Below are 17,692 nucleotides of genomic sequence, written 5' to 3' on the forward strand. Positions count from 1 at the left end.
AGTTTTCCAGATTGCCTAACAACATAAAAACACAGCTAGAAAGGGCCTATAGTAAGCATCATAGACAGTGAGAGGCAACTTGCCCCTGCCTTCCTCTAAGAAGCACACTAGCCTAAAAGCATCTCTTAAAGCTTGACCCTTTCTTCATTGTCTTAAAACCCTTGTCATTTTCTTCCCTCATTGCTCTCTTTTCTTTTTATTTCTCTCCATGATATCAGAGTTGAAGCCACACGAGAGGTTAAATTCACTATGCCCCAAATAAAGTAGAAAGAAAACCTTTTGATGGCTAGCAGAATTCCTGGGATTTACCTCTGTTCATTCAAATACAAATCTGCTTCTAATATACAGTTAAATGGAACATGGGTCTTGACTATATAGCTGCGTAAGTATCAAAGACATCACAATCAAGTTCTGTTCAGAGGCACTATACTATTTTAGTACTTAATGGATTTATAAAATCACACCAAGGAACAGACAAGCCTGTGAAATGTTTTCATTTTTGTTTTCTGTTTTATTTAAGTATGATATGAAGACTTGATTAAAATTCGTTGTGTGGGTGCTTGGGTGTCTCAGTCATTATGCTTCTGCTTTCAGCTCAGGTCATGATCTGTGGGTCATGGGATTAATCCCCACATTGGGTGGGTGGAGAGGGATCCCTGCTCAGTGGGAAGCCTACTTCTCCCTCTCCCACTCTACCCACTTGTGTTCCCTCTCTTGCTGTCTCTTTCTCTCTCTCTGTCAAAAGAATAAATAAAATCTTCAAAAAAATAAAAAATATATAATAAAATTTCTTGTGTGATTTGAAAAATACACATAAATATTTTAAGGACATTATTAGGTTCTCCCTCCTATTCATTGAAAGACTAAGGTAATTATAACTGCAAAAAAAAAAAATACCAACATTAGTCAGCACAAATTTGTCATTTTAATGAAAGGAGAATAGATACTAGTATGAAATCTAAGCATTTCGCTTCAACATTTTTCTCATTGAATCTATGACTTTCTTATTTCTCAGGCTATAAATCATTGGATTTAAGAAAGGAATTATGACAGTGTAAAATAGAGAATCCATCATATCTTGGTCATTAGACTGTGCAGATCCAGGGCGCACATACATGAAGAGAAGGGGGCCATAGTACAGAGAGACAGATAAGAGATGGGCTCCACAGGTGGAAAATGCTTTCCTTATGCCTTGTAGAGACTTCTTTTTTAGGATTGTAAAGAGAACTAATGTGTAAGATATAAGAACAATCAGAATAGTGAGCATCTGAATTGACCCAGAAAAAATAAATACTATGAGAATATTAATAGAAGGATCAGTACAAGAAATTTTAAATAATGGCATGATGTCACAGTAAAAGTGATGTATTATGTTAGTATTACAGAAGGTTAATCTGAATAAAAAGCCTATATGAATTAAGGCATGAAGAAGGCCACCTACAAATGATGAAACCAACAGTTGCATGGATAGTCTGTAAGTCATAATTACTGGATAAAGTAAAGGCCTGCATATAGCCACATAGCGATCATATGCCATAGTTGCCAGCAGAAAACATTCTGTGGTTGCACCAGTCGTAAAGGAAAAAAACTGTACCATGCATTCAGAAAGAGAGATCATCTTGCTCTTGGAAAAAAAGTTAACCAATATCTTGGAGGATACTGTGGATGATATCCATGCATCCACAAATGCCAGACTCCCAAGAAATAAGTACATGGGGATGTGAAGGTGAGGGTCATTGCAGATAAGAGCAATCAGACCAAGGTTCCCCACAATGGTGATGAGATATATAACCAAGAACACCAGAAACAAGGGAATCTGCCACTCTGGTTGATATGTGAGTCCTGTGAGAACAAATTCTTCCAACTCTGTTGCATTTTTAGTTTCCATATTCTTAACAGATGGTCTCTGAAATAAAATGTGGCAAACGTAAAAATAATATTCATTAATGATTTATAAAAGACAGTTTGGTGACGGTAATTGAAATAAAAACCTACACTGGCCTGAAGGCACATTAATTTTATTTCCTCTAATACGGCAACTATTGAGGGGAATTGTTATATTGCAAAAATATAACTACTTAAGTTCAAACTATGTGCAAAATAACAGATTTAGAAGATAAGAAAAACATTCTGAACATGAGCAAGTTCTGTGTATAGGACATGGATGCAGCATGCAGCATGAAAACTAAAAATGTTAGAAAGGCCTGGATCATCAAATATCAATTCCCTGTGAAACATCTTCAGCTGTGTCCTTCAAACAATAGGCTGGGACTGAAAACATTTATGAAAGGGAGTGTCATCCTCAGATGTTTATTAAATTAAATATTTGGTTGTAGAAAATGGGCTGAAGGGAGGGGAAACTAGAGCAAAAAACAATAAACAAGAAGCCATTATTATTGTCCAGCGTTTCCCAAACAAAATTATACAAGGAAATTGCTAGGACAGTTTTTGTACAAAATATAGGTTTTGAAACAGACACATAGACAGGTGGAACAGAGAAGAGAGCCCAGATATGGACCCTCAACTCATGTTCAAAGAATCTTCAACAAAGTAGGAAAAAATATAGAGTGGAAAAAAAGAGTCTCTTCAATAAATGGTGCTGGGAAACATAACAGCTATAGTAGAAGAATGAAACTCGAACATTCTCTTACATCATACACAAAGATAAACTTGAAATGGATAAAATACCTCAATGTGAGACAGGAATCCATCAGAATCCTAGAGAACATAGGCAGTAACCTCTTCGATATCAGCCACAGCAACTTCTTTCAAGATATGTCTCCAAAGGCCAAGGAAACAAAAGCAAAAATGAACTTTTGGGACTTCATCAAGATCAAAAGCTTCTGCACAGCAAAGGAAACATTCAACAAAACAAAGAGGCAACCCACGGAATGAGAGAAGATATTTGCAAATGACAGTACAGACAAAAGGTTGATATCCAGGATCTATAAAGAACTCAATCTCAATACACACAAAACAGATAATCATATCAAAAAATGGGCAGAAGATATGAACAGACACTTCTCCAATGAAGACACACAAATGGCTATCAGACACATGAAAAAATGTTCATCATCACTAGCCATCAGGGAGATTCAAATTAAAACCACATTGAGATACCACCTGACACCAGTTAGGATGGCCAAAATTAGCAAGACAGGAAACAATGTGTGTTGGAGAGGATGTGGAGAAAGGGGAACCCTCTTACACTCTTGGTGGGAATGCAAGTTGATGCAGCCACTTTGGAGAACAGTGTGGAGATTCCTGAAGAAATTAAAAATAGAGCTTCCCCATGACCCTGCAATTACACTACTGGCTATTTACCCCAAAGATACAGATGTAGTGAAAAGAAGGGCTATATGTACCCCAATGTTTATAGCAGCAATGGCCACGGTCCCCAAACTGTGGAAAGAACCAAAATGCCCTTCCATGGATGAATGGATAAGGAAGATGTGGTCCATATACACAATGGAGTATTATGCCTCCATCAGAAAGGATGAATACCCAACTTTTGTAGCAACATGGACGGGACTGGAAGAGATTATACTGAGTGAAATAAGTCAAGCAGAGAGAGTCAAGTATCATATGGTTTCACTTATTTGTGGAGCATAACAAACAACATGGAGGACATGGGGAGATGGAGAGGAGAAGGGAGTTGAGGGAAATTGGAAGGGGAGATGAACCATGAGAGACTATGGACTCTGAAAAACAACCTCAGGGTTTTGAAGTGGCGGGAACTGGGAGGTTGGGGGAACCAGGTGGTAGGTAATAAGAAGCGCACGTACTGCATGGAACACTGGGTGTGGTGCAAAAACAATGAATACTGTTACACTGAAAAGAAATTAAAATATATATATATATAGGTTTTGAGATATTGCTATACAAATTGATTCAGATCACGTGAATTGGTTGGAATAATATGCATTTTATAAATGCTCCCTGGTTGATTGAACAGCATGTGAAGTTCTTGGTATGTGTGCAATATGACACTGGGAGTAAAGAGGAGACAAAGAGGTAGCTCAACATAAATCAGAATGTACAGTCACTAGGACTCAGTGACATATTAGATGTGAAGGGAGTTGGTCAGTGTAGGAAAAAGAAGACACTTGGTGCTTGGGTAGATGGTCATCAAACATTGAGACTGAGGACTCAGGTGTGGTGGCCAGTTTTTTCAAGGAGCATTCTGAAAACACCCAGGTGAAATGCACTCGGCAGAATAGTTCTATAGGAGCTTAATAGAAATGATGACTTGGGAGTCATTGGGGAGACTAAAGGCACAGTTTTGTATGACCCATCCATGGAAGTATATAAGGTAAAAAAGAAGGAGGAAAAAGAAACATGTGGAAGTTAAAGAGATTCCAAAATGGGTATACATCATGCATGCATAGGCTAACATTTGATCCTCTATTCCACCATATGACTCTTGGTGACAAACAGAAGCTGTCATGAAGTCTAGAAGCCAAAAGTTCTAAAAACTGACTTGTCCATCATAGAGGACTTGCTGCAGCTTTACCAGTAAAAGGCACCTATGCTGGATTTGGTAAATGGAGAGAAGGAGACAAACGGCCAGGGGGGAAAAGGAGAATTTGGGTTGCAAAGTCAACCAAGGAAACAATATCATGACCCTAGAAAATGTATCCTACACCTCAATGGTGTAGGCATATCAAAGGAAGCTGTTGCTTCTGCATCTAGTAGCAAGGGCAGCAGCTCTTAGTGAGCTCGATAGACTAGGACAGATTTTGGCTGTTTTGCAGGCTTTCTTGCATTGTGTTCCTGCCCATTTCTCCAGTGGGTTTCTCCAGTCCCCTAACTTGTCACCATTAAAGCCAGTTTCCTTTCAATTAACCCAGTTCCTTTGGTAACCAAGGGCTCTGGCTTAGACAAAGTGAGAAAAGGAAAAAACCAGAAAAGGACACTGAGCAGGGTGGCCAGAGATGCATGAAGGAATTGGAAAGCTGAGTGTTGTGGAATTAAAGGGAGGAAAAGAAAACCTCAACAAGGACAAAGTGAAGTACAGTGCCAAAAGTGAAATAAGTGCTCTAGTGGAATAGGAGAGATCAACGATCATTAAGTGTGGGAATTAATAGACTCCTGGTGGCTTTTGTGAGAGCAATGTCCATTTTCTGATAGAGTTGAGGTCAGAGAGCAATGCGAGGAGAATGGGAAACATGAGGCACAACAGTGAGGAGAATGAAATATGTTGTGCTGAGGAATGTGGGTTGGAGATGGCAATCAGCTACTGTCCACTGAGTATCCATGGTGTTTTTGTAGGTGGATAGGGATAGGAAAGGCCAAGGCATGAAGAGAGAGAAAGAGGAAGTATCAGAGAAAGGCTGAAGATGAAACTGGGGGAAAAGCTCATACACTGGAGGTAAATATTTGCCTTAACTGTGGTTTTCATTAAAACTTGTCAGTACTGGGTATGATTTCTTTTTCTTTCATTCCAAATTCCAACTTTGGAATTTGGAATATGGAAAATGTGGATGAAATAGAGATTTTCATTTTAATGTTAGGCTAGAAACTTACATTGCAGAAAGCACATTCCACATTTAAAAGTCAGTTTATTTTGCTTTTACAGTAATTAGAACTGAGTTTCTCTAACTACTCTCATTTGATTTGAGAGCCCTTTCCTCTCCACTAGCTTTTAGCAGAATAAAATTGAGCTAAAGCCTGGAAGCTACTCCTAGCAATATAAATGACCTATGCCAATAATTACAATTGGTAAATATATATTTATTTAGAATTGGTTTCCTTCCATGCAATCCCAAACTATGAGATAATTTAAAATTCTCAAGTGCAATCTGTGGACCTTTTTTAAGTCAGAAAATAGAAAAGACACTCGAGGGATATTTTCTGCATTTTAATATATGTATATGAAATTATTTTCAAAAGCGGGTGAAAGGATACAAGGATACATGGGTGAATAACTAAGTGATTTAACTTAAAAGGTTAGCCAGAGAATGTGTTTAATTAAATGGAATAAACATTTTGACCAGAATCATCAGAGAGATTTCTTACATAGGAAATATTATGACCTAAATCCTTAAACCCATTTTTAAGCTGTTTGAACTTCTAGTAACAAAACTCATCCTAGGAAGTCATTGTCATTTTGCTAGCCAGTAAATATGATTAAAGATTACAGTCAGTTTAGAGTTTTTTGCTTACCCAGATTTACTCACAATAACAAAATATTATTAGATTATTCATTATTTGTATTCTTTTCTTTTTCATTTCAACATTTTATTTAAGTTCTAGGTAGTTAAAATGTAGTATAATACTGGTTGTTTTCCATTTTCAACCTGCTATTTGGTCATCTGATAAACCAAATTATTTCAAAATGTAACAGTATTTTTAACTTTCTATAAAAAATGATGAGTATTACATAAACCAATCCCTTACCAATATCTGTTAAGACATTGTGGAAATCCTTTCAGGGTTAGGCTTTCTCAAGTAGAAAAAAAAATAAGAGTTGCACCAGAATGACAGTAGCACTGGCAGCAATTCTTTGCACACTGATTCATTCTGGAGGCTTCATTTACCAAAATCAGCAAAATGTTGTTTAATATAAATCTGCTTTGAACTCAAGAGTCAACAAGTTGTACGACAACTGTGCTTTTACCAGAAGAGGAAGGCATGAAGAATTCCTAATGGTTCCCTTTAGGACAAAACCAAGCTGTTCTTCTGGGCATTGCAGATTAGAATCTGTATGAAAAGTCCACATGTCCCATTGGGCATTACAGCCTGCAAAATCATAATTATATCATGTATACAGTTCTAGTTGTAACAGTTTAATTTGCACACTATATCATTACTTTCCACCACAAATGACATTTCTGGCATGTTTTGCAAATTAATTTAACTATAAAATAGGTGTTGTTCTAGTGCTTTGATGAATATGTTCTTGTCTAGCTAATCATACATAATTTATTGAGGCCAGAGTTCTAGGTTCCCTTCAGGAGCCAAGGAAACCTGTCCCCAAGGAAAGTTGTCCTCATGCAAACTGCAGCTCACATTCCAGATCTAGACCTGACTCCACACTTTAAGCTGAAATCTGATGAAAAATCTTAATAGGTCAAGGTCAGGGGAAGTGCAAAGGGAAACAAAGATAAAGTACCACAGTTGAAAGGTACCCTAGCTCAGTGCTTCTCAAACTTTAATGCCTTTGAATCTCCTAGAGAGAGAGCTTGTTAAAATGCAGATTCTTTGTGAGGAGGTCTGGGTGAGGCCTGAAGGTCTTCATTTCTAACATGGTGATTGCTACTTCTGGACTTGTGTCATCCACAAGGCCTTTGTCCTTGTAGGGCCTAGATTTTCAGACAGCCCATATCATGGGAGAAGAACTGCACTGTAAATGTAGCTGGCATGTTAGGAAAGTAGCAGGCAAGAGCCAGTTGGGATCAGGGAGGCCAGCGTATATGCATCACAAGGGACCTTGGAGGATGGGTTAGGGGCTTTATTTTTTACCCTAACATAATGGAAAACTATTGAGGGATCTAAAACTTGGTTCAGATTTGTTTCTTGTTCATTAACAGAGAAAGTTACTAATGAACATTCATTCAGAAAAATAAAACTTAATTTACCTGTTTATGATGATTCGATATCTTAAAAAAATTAACATCCATTTGCATCATGTCTAGCAACATAGGCAAGGAAAGAGATGGATTTTTTGGTAGATTTTTTAATCCATTTTCCTGGATTTCCAACATTCTTTAGAATGTTAACAGTGAAGGGTGCCTGGGTGGCTCAGTGGGTTAAGCCTCTGCCTTTGTCTCAGGTCATGATCTCTGGGTCCTGGGATGGAGCCTTGCATTAGGCTCTCTGCTCAGTGGGGAGCCTGCTTCCCCCTCCTCTCTCTGCCTGCCTCTCTGCTTACTTGTGATCTCTGTCAAATAAATAAATAAAATCTTTAAAAAAAAGAATGTTAATAGTGAAAGAGGAAGTGAATCAAAAATAACGTAGATAAAAGGAGTCACTGTGAATATTCTGCAAAATGGTTGAGTGTTTAAGCAACATGATGTGCAGAGGTAGATTTTTTTTTTTTTTTTTTGGCAGTTTGTTATTTATTTATTTTTTTTTCAGCGTAACAGTATTCATTCTTTTTGCACAACACCCAGTGCTCCATGCAAAACGTGCCCTCCCCATCACCCACCACCTGTTCCCCCAACCTCCCACCCCTGACCCTTCAAAACCCTCAGGTTGTTTTTCAGAGTCCATAGTCTCTTATGGTTCGCCTCCCCTCCCCAATGTCCATAGCCCGCTCCCCCTCTCCCAATCCCACCTCCCCCCAGCAACCCCCAGTTTGTTTTGTGAGATTAAGAGTCATTTATGGTTTGTCTCCCTCCCAATCCCATCTTGTTTCATTTATTCTTCTCCTATCCCCCTACCCCCCCATGTTGCTTCTCCATGTCCTCATATCAGGGAGATCATATGATAGTTGTCTTTCTCCGATTGACTTATTTCACTAAGCATGATACGCTCTAGTTCCATCCACGTCGTCGCAAATGGCAAGATTTCATTTCTTTTGATGGCTGCATAGTATTCCATTGTGTATATATACCACATCTTCTTGATCCATTCATCTGTTGATGGACATCTAGGTTCTTTCCATAGTCTGGCTATTGTAGACATTGCTGCTATAAACATTCGGGTACACGTGCCCCTTCGGATCACTATGTTTGTATCTTTAGGGTAAATACCCAGTAGTGCAATTGCTGGGTCATAGGGTAGTTCTATTTTCAACATTTTGAGGAACCTCCATGCTGTTTTCCAGAGTGGTTGCACCAGCTTGCATTCCCACCAACAGTGGAGGAGGGTTCCCCTTTCTCCACATCCTCTCCAGCATCTGTCATTTCCTGACTTGTTAATTTTAGCCATTCTGACTGGTGTGAGGTGATATCTCATTGTGGTTTTGATTTGTATTTCCCTGATGCCGAGTGACGTGGAGCACTTTTTCATGTGTCTGTTGGCCATCTGGATGTCTTCTTTGCAGAAATGTCTGTTCATGTCCTCTGCCCATTTCTTGATTGGATTGTTTGTTCTTTGGGTGTTGAGTTTGCTAAGTTCCTTATAGATTTTGGATACTAGCCCTTTATCTGATATGTCGTTTGCAAATATCTTCTCCCATTCTGTCAGCTGTCTTTTGGTTTTGTTAACTGTTTCCTTTGCTGTGCACACACGAAAATAGACTCCAAATGGATGAAGGACCTCAATGTGAGAAAGGAATCCATCAAAATCCTTGAGGAGAACGCAGGCAGCAACCTCTTCGACCTCAGCCGCAGCAACATCTTCCTAGGAACAACGGCAAAGGCAAGGGAAGCAAGGGCAAAAATGAACTATTGGGATTTCATCAAGGTAGATTTTTTTTTAAGATTTTATTTATTTATTTGAGAATCTGTACTCAGCTGGCCAGAACTCCATTCCAAGACCCTGACATCATGACCTGAGCTGAAATTAAGAGTTGGAGGCTTAACTGACTGAGCCACCAAAGTGCCCCCAGAGGTACCTTTTACCATAACCAAAGCTTGGCTGAAATTTCCTTCTGCCTTAAATTTTGTGTCCTTATCTCCTAACTCACTTTGTTGCCTTTCTAAGAGTATAAAATGTCTGTATTGCTGCTTTTGGTATTGATTGTCTTTTCAGTTTCAGCTATTTTCATAGGTAGTTTGTGGTGTTTCATTGTAGTTTTAATTTGCACTTTCCTGATGCAAATTCCTTAATTATGGTTAGCATTATTTTGTGTCTTAATTTGACTTCTGTGTGCCATCTGCAGTGAAGTGTCTATTCAAATCTTTTGCCAATTTTTAATTGGATTATTTATCAGCTTTTTTTTGAGTTTTGATATTACTCCATATATCTGAATATGAGTCCATAATTTATCAGCTAAATAATTTATACATATTTTCTGAAATACTCTGGTTTGTCATTTTATTTTAGAAATATTTTTTGAATAGCAAGTATGTAATGAAATTAATTATCATTTTTTTATTTTGTGGATGGTGCTTTTGGTGTTGTATTTCTTTTATTATATATTTATATCTATTATCCTTTTTGTGTATTCTCTCGATCAAAGTTCCTCTTTTGCATATAGATACCCAATTTTTTTCTACATAATTTGTTGAAAAACCTATCTTTTTCTCTGCCAAATTACTTTCAAACCTTTGTAAAATCAGCTGTCTATATATTTTTTAATTCTGGGCTTTATTCTGTTTCACTGATCTATTTGTCTATGTTTACAACAATATGACACTGTCTTGATACTGAAGTTCTATATGAAATCTTAGAATTAGGTATTGTTAATCCTCTAACTTTGCTCTTTTTCAAGGTTGTCTTGACTATTATTATACATCCTTTGTATTTCCATGTGAGTAATAGAATCAGCTTTATCAGTTCTATAAGAAAACCTCCTGTGATTTTTACTGGGTTTTTATTATATCTGTGAATGCATTTAGGAAGAATTGACATTTTTTTCAATGTTGAATCTTCCATCCCATCTTTCCATTTATTTAGGTATTCTTCAATTTCTTTCAGAAAAGCTTTTTTTTTTCTTTTCCTGGGTAGAGATTTTGCACATTATTTGTCATATTTATGATGGCTTTCGTATGTCTTTAAATGCACAGTGTCCATGCATATATACATCCACATGTTTGCAATAGGAAAATTTGCAGTATACATAGTTTTATAAGCTGCTAGTCATGCTTAATACAAAGAGAGTGAAAGCTCTAGAGAAAAGAGTTTCAGTCCTGCCTCTGATACCTCCTGCACTTCCTCTTTTCCTTCTCTTAGGAAATTCATTTATTAAAATAAAAGGACAAAGACTCCACCAAAAAGAATAATTAGACAAATATTCCTGACAAACATGGATATAAAAATTCTCAACAAAATACTAGCCAAGACAATGAACACTGTTATGCTGTAAATAAACAAAAAATAAAAAATAAAAAAAAATACTAGCCAAGAGGATCCAAGAGTACATTAAAAGGATTATTCACCACCACCAAGTGGGATTTATTCCTGGGCTTCAAGGTTGGTTCAACAACCACAAATCAATCAATGTGATACAATACATTAATAAAAGAAAGAACAAGAACCATATGATGCTCTCAATAGATGCTGAAAAAGCATTTGACAAAGTACAGTAACCTTTCTTGATCAAAACCCTTCAAAGTGTAGAGACAGGGGGTACATACCTCAATATCATAAAAGCCATCTATGAAAAACCCACAGAGAATACAATTCTCAATGGGGAAAAGCTGAGTGCTTTTCCCCCAGGGTCAGGAACATGGCAGGGCTGTCCACTATCTCCACTGCTATTCAGCATAGTACTAGAAGTACTAGCCTCAGCAATCAGAAAACAAAAAGAAATTAAAGGCATCCAAGTCAGCAAAGAAGTCAAACTCTCACTCTGCAGATCATATGATACTTTATGTGGAAAACCCAAAAGACTCCACTCCAAATCTGCTAGAACTCATACAGGAACTCAGTAAAGTGTCAGGATATAAAATCAATGCACAGAAATCAGTTGCATTTCTATACACCAACAACAAGACAGAAGAAAGAAATTAAGGAGATGGTTTCTTCTTTTATCTATCTATCTATTTATTTATTTATTTGACAGAGAGAGATACAGCGAGAGAGGGAATACAAGCAGAGGGCATGGGAGAGGGAGAGGGAGAAGCACACTTCCCATGGAGTCGGAAGCCCAATATGGGGCTCGATCCTGGGACGCTGGGATCATGACCTGAGCCGAAGGCAGAGGCTTAACCCACTGAGCCACCCAGGCGCCCCAGGAGAGGGTTTCTTCTTAAATAAGCTTTGGTAGTTTCTATGTTTTCAGAGAATTTGTTCATTTCATCTAGTTGACATAATTTTTGTACATAAAAACTATTCAAACTATGCATTTAGTGTCCTTTAAACATTTATAACGTCTCTAATGATGTAACTTCTTTCTCTACAGATATTTGCATTTTCAGTCACTTAGTGACTTAAATCTTTTCTTTTCTTGACCAGTTTGGTTAAAAGCTTATAAATTTTATTGGTTTTTTCAAGGAACAAGTTTTTTCATTTGATTGATTTTTCTGTTGTTTTTCTATCAATTTAATTGATTTCTGCTCTTAATTTATAAATTTATTTTTGCTTGCTTTGGGTTCAATTTGTTCATTTTATAGTGTCAATGTAGAAACATTGAGCATTAATTAAATCCGTTTTTTAATTTAAATTGAATTGGCCAACACATAGTACACTATTGGTTTCAGATGTAGAGTTTAGTTATTCATCAGTTGCATATAACACCCAGTGCTCATAACATCACTCCTTTTTCTTTTTTTAATAAACATTAATGATATAAATTTCTCTATAAGCACCATTTTAGCTATATCCCACACATTTAAATATTTGTATTTTCATTTTCATTGTATTTAAAATATATTATTCTTCACTTGTTACTGTCGCTTTGATCCATGGATATTTAGCAGACTCTTTTTTTTTTTTAAGATTTTATTTTTAAGTAATCTCTACACCCAACATGGGGCTTGAACTTACAACCCCAAGAACAAGAGTTGCATACCACTGACTGAGAAAGCCAGGCACTCCTAGAAGGATGGTTTTTAGTTGCTAAATATATAAAAATTAATGGCTATCTTTGTCTTACTGATTTCAAGTTAAATTCTGTTTTGTTTTATATTTTGCATTAATGTCATTATTTTAAATATTACCCAGAATAGGGTGTATTTTAGTGAACATTCAGTGTGCATGTAAAAATATTGTATATTTTGCTGCTGCTTAATGGAATATTCTATAAATATCATGTTAGTTAATAGTATTTCTTAGGTCTTCTCTACTTTTACTAATGTCCTCTCAACTTGTTTTATCAATTACTAAAAAGGAGTACTACAGTCTTATTCTATAATTGTGAAATTGTTTTTATCTCCTTTCCATTCTATCAGTTTTTTTGAAGCTCCATTGTTCAGTGCTTACATATTTAGTATTATTTTGTTTTCTTGATGAATTGAACCCTGTATAATTTTTCAATGTCTCTCTTTATCTCTGGTAATATTTCTTTGTTTTAAACATTATTTTATTTTTTCAGTGTTCCAAGATTCATTGTTTATGCACCACACCCAGTGTTCCATGCAATATGTGCCCTCCTTAATACCCATCACCAGGCTCACCCATCTCCCACCCCTCCTCCTTTCCAGAACCCTCAATTTGTTTCTCAGAGTCCAAAGTCTCTCACAGTTCATCTCTCCCTCCAATTTCCCCCAGTTCATTTTTCCTTTCCTTCTAATAATGTCTTCCATATTATTCCATATGCTCCACAAGTAAGTGAAAACATATAATTAATTTTCACAGTTTGACTTATTTCACGCAGCATAAATTCCTCTAGACCCATCCATGTTGATACAAAAGTTGAGTATTCATCCTTTCTGATGGAGGTATAATATTCTGTTGTATATATGAGCCATAGCTTCTTTATCCATTCATTGGTTGAAGGGCATTCTGGCTCTTTCCACAGTTTGGTGATTGTGGCAATTGCTACTAAGAACACTGGAGTACATGTGGCCTCTCTTTTTCCTGCATCTGTATGACCACTCTTGCCACTGTTGTTCAACATAGTACTAAAAGTCATAGCAACAGCAATCAGACAACAAAAAGAAATAAAAAGTATTCAAATTGGCAAAGAAGAAGTCAAGTTCTCTCTCTTCACAGATGACAAGATACTTTATATGGAAACCCCTAAAGACTCCAGTCCAAACTACTAGAACTCATACAGCAATTCAGTAATGAGGCAGGATACAAAATCAAAATACAGAAATAAGTTGCGTCCTTATACACTAACAATGAAAATACAGAAAGGGAAATTAGAGAATTGATTCCATTTACTATAGCACCAAGAACCATAAGATACTTGGGAAGAAACCTAACCAAAAAGGTAAAGGGTCTGTACTCAAGGAACTACAGAACACTCATGAAAGAAACTGAAGACTCAAAAAGATGGAAAAGCATTCCATGCTCATGGATCAGAAGAATAAACATTGTTAAAACGTCTTATACTGCCTAGAGCAATCTACACATTCAATGCCATTCTGATCAAAATTCCACAGCATTTTTCAAATATCTGGAACAAACAATCCTAAATTTTTTATAGAACCAGAAAGACCCCAAATTGCTAAAGAAATGTTGAAAAAGAGAAAACTGGGGGCATCATGTTGCCTAATTTCAAGCTTTACTACAGAGCTGTGATCACAAAGACAGCATGGTACTGGCACAAAAATAAACACATAGACCATTGGTACAGAGTAGAGAGTTCAGATATGGACCGACAATTCTATGGTCAATTAATCTTCACAAAACAGGAAAAAATATTCAGTGGAAAAAAGACATTCTCCTTAATAAATGGTGCTGGGAAAATTGGACAGCTATGTATGTAAGAACAAAACCTGACCATTCTCTTAAACCGTACACAAAGATAGACTCCAAATGGATAAAATACCTCAATAAGAGGCAGGAATCTATCAAGATCCTAGTGGAGAAGGCTGTAACTTCTTTGACATCGGCCACAGCAACTCCTTTCAAGATATGTCTCCAAAGACAAAGGAAACAAAAGCTAAAATGAACTTTGAGGACTTCATCTAGATCAAAAGCTTCTGCACAGCAAAGGAAACATTCAACAAAACAAAGAGGCAAACCATGGAATGGGAGAATATATTCACAAATGACACCACAGACAAAAGGCTGATATCCAAAATCTATAAAGAATTCCTCAAACTTGGGGAGTCAAGATGGCGGGGAAGTAGGAGGCGCCATTTTGACCTGTACCCTAAAGTGAGCTGATTACCTACCAAAGAACTCCAACCACCCATGAAATCAGCCTGAGATCAGAATTATACACGTCTGGATCTCTACAGGAGCAGAAGATGCCAGTGGCAGGTAAAGCAGACTGGGAGCATCTGACTGATATCGGAAGATAAACAAACGGGGGAGGGAGCCACCAGAGGTGACCGATTGGAAAGTAATACCCCAATACGAGAGTGCCCTGCATCTGGGGACCAGCATTAACTTGAAGTCTGGTTGAAAGCACTCAAAAAACAAAGAGCAAAGGATCTTGGGGGGAAATAGTGGGAACCTGGGCAGTTAGGGTCAGGGACCTAAGTCCCCAGACCCAGGACAGCCTCCCCTGGCGCTGAGCCAGAGAGAGTGCAGCAGAGAAATCAGGTCTCCGTCCCTGAGCCACCAGTGCGCCTGAACACCAGCGCCCCCGAGAACGAGTGGGGTCTGGCTCCCATGAGGGCCTGGGAGCCTGGGCCAGACAGCAATCCTGAAACGCGCACGTCCCACACCCTCCCTTGAGATAGGTGCTCCTAGGCATAGCCTGGAGCTCTGGCATCTGGAAAAACCAGACATTCCCAGCCCGGGACAGTGGGAAAATCTCAGTGTGCGATCACTGCTCGGAACCTCTCTGGCGGTCTGAAGCTGCCCAGACAGCCACCGCTGCCCTGGTTTTGGGTACAACGAGGAACTCCTGCATCCCCAGGGACAGTGTCTCAGAACCAACTCTGCCAACAGCTCTTGCAAAATATTCTGAGGCTTCTCTCTGAGACTGAGGTCGGGGTGCAGTTTGCTCTCCTCTAAACCTCCAAAAACCATCAAAAGCTGTCAAGGCGAGAGAAAGCAGATGAAAGAACATAAAAACCCCCAGAGAACAAAAGGCTGAAAAAAAACAGTTTCCTCAGAGCTCACCCCCTTGAGGGGAGCAGGAGGACCTAACTCAGGGAACATCATTGTCTGAAAACCCACGTGGCAGGCCCCTCCCCCAGAAAACCAACCAGGAAGGAAGGAAAAAAAAAAAAAGTCTCAAGAGAACAACCACCACTACTTCATAAATACAACTTTTATTTTTAACTCTTTACCAATATTCTGGTTCTTTTTTTTTATACATACAGATAATTTTTAACCTATTTACCACCACACTGAGATGTCCAGTACAACAAATTCTTTAATAACCTTCTAACCTGAACTTTTTGCTACATACACCCGTGTTTTTCTTTTGCTTTTCTATTTTTTTAATTCTTTTTTAATTTTAACTTAGTTTAGTCTAGTTTATTCTTTTTTAATTTTTATTTTCTACTATACATATAGAGTTAAACTTCAAGGTAATCCCCTTTCCCCAATCAATGCTACCCCTATAGGCAAACCAGTTTCTAATCCCCCTGTAACTTAGGAAAGTTGAGTCCCTTAACAAAAACATCAAGATACCTTCAGGAAGAATCAAAATAACCTTCCTCACCCACACTGAGAATATATAACCACTCTCCCAATTTTTCCTTCTGTCAGTGTTTCTGTGAATTTGTGTTTGTCCTGATAATATATAAATCTTATACTTGGGGTTCTTTCTGATGAGGTTCTTCCCTTTTTTTTGCTTATATATATATTTTTTTCTCTTGTCATATACTTTTATTGGTCTTTTTGTTTGTCTGTTTTTGTTTGTATACTTCACAAATCTTACCTTGTGGCCCATTTGGGCTGAGCCTTCTCTTTTATCTTCCCTTTTTTTCCTATCTCTCTCTCTCTCTCTCTCTTTTTTCTCCTTTTTTCTTTTCTCTTTTTTTTCTTTCTTCTTCTCTACTTCTTTTTCTTTTCTTTTTTCTCTCATTTGGGTGGGGAATCCTGATTGCACAGAAGCGTTCCAGGGTGCACATTGACTGCACCACAATCGATAAGTCCAGCTGCATCTGTTCAGTCATCTCTTTCCAAAATGACTAGGAGGAGGAATGCCCAACAGAAGAAAAATACAGAGGATGGGCCTTCTGCAACAGAGCTAATGGCTATCGACATAGACAATATGTCAGAAAAGGAATTCAGACTAACAATTATCCAGGCAATAGCTAGGTTGGAGAAAGCCATGGAGGACCAAACAGAATTGATTAGGGCAGAACTGAAAGCCACCAGGGATGATGTTCACAATGTTAGGGCAGAACTGAAAGCCACCAGGGATGATGTTCAAAATGCTCTCAATGAGTTCCAATCTAATCTAAATTCTCTAAAACTAGGGTAACTGAGACAGAAGATAGAATTAGTGATCTGGAGGACAAACAGATAGAGAGAAAGGATCAGGAGGAAGCCTGGAACAAACAGCTCAGAAGCCACGAAAACAGAATCAGGGAAATAAATAGTGCCATGAAACGTACCAATGTCAGAATTATTAGAATCCCTGAAGGGGAGGAAAAAGAAAGAAGTCTAGAAGATATAGTGGAAGAAGTTGTCCATGAAAATTTTCCCAATCTCATGAATGGAAACAACCTTCATGTACTAGTGGCAGAGAGATTTCCTCCCAAGATTTTAGATTCTCAAAAGTCCTCACCACACCTTATAGTTAGAATGAGGAATTATGTTTCACGACAGACCCTCTTAAAAGCAGCTAGGACAAAGAAGCTCCTTACGTACAGAGGAAAGCCCATTAGAATAACGTCAGACCTTTCCACAGAGACCTGGAAAGCCAGGAAGGGCTGGCAAAATATATTCAGAGTACTAAATGAGAAGAACATGCAACCAAGAATACTCTATCCAGCAAGACTGACATTTAAAATGGATGGAGAGATAAAGAGTTTCCAAGACCGGCAAGGCTTAAAAGACTATGCAACCACCAAGCTGACACTGCAGGAAATATTAAGGGGAGTCCTATAAAAGAGAAAAAAAT

General features: G+C 37.8%; 1 protein-coding gene across 1 annotated transcript; it reads right to left on the reverse strand.

The window, feature by feature from the left end:
• Positions 1 to 958: 958 nt before the first annotated feature.
• On the reverse strand, positions 959 to 1,924 carry LOC123940378 (olfactory receptor 5H2-like). The gene has a single exon (XM_046003153.1). The coding sequence runs from the start codon at positions 1,886 to 1,888 to the stop codon at positions 959 to 961; it is 930 nt and encodes a 309-aa protein (XP_045859109.1). The 5' UTR covers positions 1,889 to 1,924.
• Between the last annotated feature and the right edge of the window lie 15,768 nt (positions 1,925 to 17,692).

This window comes from Meles meles, chromosome 4 (genome assembly GCF_922984935.1).
Source record: "Meles meles chromosome 4, mMelMel3.1 paternal haplotype, whole genome shotgun sequence".
Taxonomy (NCBI): domain Eukaryota; kingdom Metazoa; phylum Chordata; class Mammalia; order Carnivora; family Mustelidae; genus Meles; species Meles meles.